Source organism: Astatotilapia calliptera, chromosome 6 (assembly GCF_900246225.1).
Source record: "Astatotilapia calliptera chromosome 6, fAstCal1.2, whole genome shotgun sequence".
NCBI lineage: Eukaryota > Metazoa > Chordata > Actinopteri > Cichliformes > Cichlidae > Astatotilapia > Astatotilapia calliptera.
The window spans coordinates 16,862,719-16,866,615 of NC_039307.1; the positions used below are offsets into that span (position 1 = coordinate 16,862,719).

Below are 3,897 nucleotides of genomic sequence, written 5' to 3' on the forward strand. Positions count from 1 at the left end.
AATTGAATGGAAGAAGGAGGCAATAGTTTGTAAACTGTGCCCTCTAGTGGAGAATGATCATGCTGTAGCTGGAGGAATAGACCTTGAATGCTTTTTAAACACAGTCGCATAACCTTGAATTACTACTTATCTTGCTGGTAAATAAGGTTGATACTACAAATGTCACCCACATGAGTGCATGTGATAAAAAACCTACAAATAAACCAGATTCATTTACCTTTCCTAATCTTTCTCATTGTATGCGCTAATGTTAAATAGTGATTCTGGGAAGCAGAAACTGAGAAGAAGGGAGGGGAAAGTGACTTTTAAAGCCCAGGCTTGTATATGAGAAAGTTAAACACTGGTTCTGTTATAAGACTGTCAGCTAGTCTGCTTTCAACAGCCAGCATGTGATCACGTCACGGGTGACAGAGCACAATCAAGTCTAATGGCGCAATGATGGGATGCCAAGGGAGAGGCTAAGAAACTGCTTGCGGGAATACATGGGAAGGAGACTGTTTGTTTACACGGGGAACATAAACTCATTATTGCTTTACAGTCAAAGGCAGCAGGAACACCTGTTGAATGACCGGCCCAGCTGATGAGACAGTGTTTCAAAAGTCTTTCTGAAACTGTGCGAGTATACTTTGAGTGTTTACGCATACACGTAAAAATCCCAGACCTCCAGGTTGAATTTAGGTTAATTGTGCATCAAGAATTCTAATTTAGTGATTCATTCTAATAAATTCCCACAACTGTTAATGTTTTCTTACCGTTATATTTATTTATTTATAATTCTTTCTTATCAGCACTGCAGTCATTTCTGCCAATAAAAAATTATATGCGGTTGTGTGCTAGGACAAGAAAAGACTTTTATTTAAAAGATATTGATATCTTATATGTTTTTCTATAACCAGATGAATACCTATGGGATATTTGGTGCTGTTAGGCAGCAAATAGCAAACATTAGACCATGTTTTACAAGAATGGTGTTCATACTTCCTCTATGCTGAAGGAGACTGAAGGTCTTTCCATTCAACTGTTGAAAAAACTTCTATATCTGTTGATGTTCTTTTGTTGTTGTTGTAAATATTCTCTCTTATTTTTTAATTAAAAGCATTCTAAATAAAAGTCGCAGCATAATTAGTGTTTGTGGAATCAGCCCAGATCGGATTAGTTTGAACTCCGAGATCAAGCTCACCTTTCAAATGTTATGTTTTTATGACCGTCTTTTCCACACTTGCTTTGAAACTAAAATCCTCTCAGTCTGGCAACCATCCACGACCTGGACTTTTAAGCTGGGTGTGATGTCTGGTCTGGTGTGGGAATTGTGACACCTTCTTTGCATTAAACGCAGGTGAGAATTGGCAGCCACCTACATAAAAAGACTCCCTCCGCCATACTGGCAAAGCACTGACAGCAAGGTTGCCATTTGGAACCTTGGACCACAAACTACCAGACAAAGATTTCTTTTTTAATTAAATGTTTTAAAGTCAATAGTGGTAAATTTTAAAATAATTTCAGTGTTTCAAGTCATTTCTGCCGGTTATCCAACTTTTCCTCAGAGTATGGCTCTCCTCATCGCCTTTATCTTTTTGTCAAGTTGGACAGCGGCGGCTCTTACACTTCCTTACAGCTCGTATGTGAAAGGATCCAGGGTTGATTTTGAGTCATCTGGCAGCGGACCAGAGGAACCTGTCCGGGGGATTGTCAAGGTTGTGCAGCTGGACCATCATACCCTGACCCAGTCTGGATTCTTCAGAAGAGGACTGACCCCCAGAAGAGCCCCTTCCCACAGTACCAGACTGCCCTTCCCTTCCTTCTTGTCTCGCGGTCGTCCAGGTCAGGCTGTGGGCAACAAGGCTCCTGTAAATCCACTACACAACCTGCGCCCTAAAAACCCCACTGAGTTAGAGCTAAAGAAGAAGCAGGGCCTGCAAATGTGGCAGAAAGTCATAGATAAAGGCGGCAAGATGTCTTTGCCAGTGAACCTGAAGGACATGAAGCAGACATGCACTGCAGTACCTTTCACTCAGGTAAGAGCCAAAGAATCATACGTTTTCAGTTCTTTGCCCATTAATATGCACATGCAAATCAGCGTCAGGTTAACTGACTTCTTACACGACTACACAGAATATTGGAAATTTCTCACTGTTAGTCACATTAGTGTTGATTTTTAAAAAAAATGATTATTACAGTCTGCATTAGCTGTGGTGTTGAAGCGCTGATTTTTACTTTCTCAGAGGTAAAGGAAACATTTATGTCTATAGCTGCTGTGTTTACCCTAAACCTGACCCTCGCTGTCATCTTCCCAGCATGTGACAGCAGATGGATGCGAAACAGTGACAGTACACAACAAGCTGTGTTTCGGCCAATGCAGCTCCCTCTTTGTCCCGTCTGAAGGAGAGTTTGAAGGACTGAGTCCTGAGACAGGAGCCTTCCACCGGCGGGCCCCCTGCTCCCGCTGTGCACCATCAAAAGCTCAGACTGTTACTGTGCCTCTGCGCTGTGGAGCCGACGTACGGGAGAAGCGACTGATGGTGGTGGAAGAGTGCAAGTGTGAGACAGGCCGTGAAGAAAAGAGCGCCATGGCTGCAGGTTCCAGGCACGTGTAACACTGTAAAAGCTGCCGCAACAAGGCTTCATGACATTTTGTGCTGTCTGAATGCAATCCTGTGTTGCAAATCACATAGAAATTCAAGTAGGAGACAAGTTTTTAATTTGAATCAAATCACAGCCAAAGTGAGCCACTATTTTTCATAAACGATAAAGTGATTATTTTAATAGCTGGAACAAATATTTGTATGTGTAATCGTATGTGTATCTGTATTTGTGAGTCTGAATGTATTATTCAGAAGGTAAACGTTCTGGTGGCTTCTCCCACCATCGCTTGTTGACAAAGTGACCTGAGCTTCGGTCACGCATTTTTCTGTCGCAACAAAAGAAACGGTCCACACTGGACTTATGATTAAAAGTGTGTTTAGATTAATCTAAACTGAAATATTGTGATCTGTGATATTGTCATTAAAATGTCCTCTTTGTCCGCATTCCTTTTTTTCCTGGCATTGCTAATTAGTTTTCTGCCAACACTGTTGGATTTACAAGAGCAATTTAGTTTGCCTGCAAAGCTCAAGTAAAAAACATGAAGAGCATTTGTTGTTTTTTTTCCCTCCCACTCTTGTATTCAAGCATTCAAGTGTCAGCTTCTATATTTTATTAAAAAGCCGTGTTCCATCGACTTTTAGCACATAGCACTTACATCTGAAAGCACCGAACTAGACAGCAAGCAGGCTATTGAGCACAAGTACTTAGCGGTAAGCAAACATAATTGTTTCAGCATGGACCCCTGAATTATGTATAGGCACCACCTATTCTCATGCCCAATCTCTTTTCAAGCTAGCTGTGGGAATTTGAACATCCTTCACCACAGATGCACTTGAGCAAGAGGGCATGTGTGATTATGTGTGTATGTGCTTTTTCCCCCCCGTTAGAGCCCATAAAACCTATTATTCATTTATATCCTGGCACCTGGGCCTGGTAAAGTGAACTCATCCCACACATCCCTACATACATTCCCAGAGGAGCATAAAGAAGGGGGCTCTTTACGTTGCCTTGGCATGTTGTCAAAATGGCTGCTTAGATGGCCATTTGCATTCACGTGGGCTTTCTGAAAAAGTGAAAGCGTTCATTGCACTACGGGGGTGCATTGAGTCCCTTGGATTCCATTAGCATGTGATTAACATCTTGCGTTGATGGCTATATTTTCCGAGATTGATGGGACAAATATTTGCCCAGGTCTTAACTGTGAAGAATTAGGGGCCACTTTTAATCAGGCACTTGTTTTCTTTTTCTTTTTTTCCCTCTATACGTAGACATATAGAGAAGGTGGAGAGCTTGGGAGACTCACACGACAATGAA

General features: G+C 41.8%; 1 protein-coding gene across 1 annotated transcript; it reads left to right on the top strand.

Moving 5' to 3' along the window:
* The first annotated feature begins 1,547 nt into the window (after positions 1-1,547).
* On the top strand, positions 1,548-2,594 carry dand5 (DAN domain family, member 5). The gene is made up of 2 exons (XM_026169418.1): positions 1,548-2,015; positions 2,295-2,594. The coding sequence occupies exons 1-2, from the start codon at positions 1,548-1,550 to the stop codon at positions 2,592-2,594; spliced, it is 768 nt and encodes a 255-aa protein (XP_026025203.1).
* The last annotated feature ends 1,303 nt before the right edge of the window (positions 2,595-3,897 follow it).

Bases quoted from the DNA above. Each gene is read 5' to 3' on its own strand.
- dand5 (XM_026169418.1), top strand. From the start codon at position 1,548: ATGGCTCTCCTCATCGCCTTTATCTTTTTGTCAAGTTGGACAGCGGCG. The intron at 2,016-2,294 runs GTAAGAGCCAAA...TCATCTTCCCAG, and splicing joins CTGCAGTACCTTTCACTCAG to CATGTGACAGCAGATGGATG.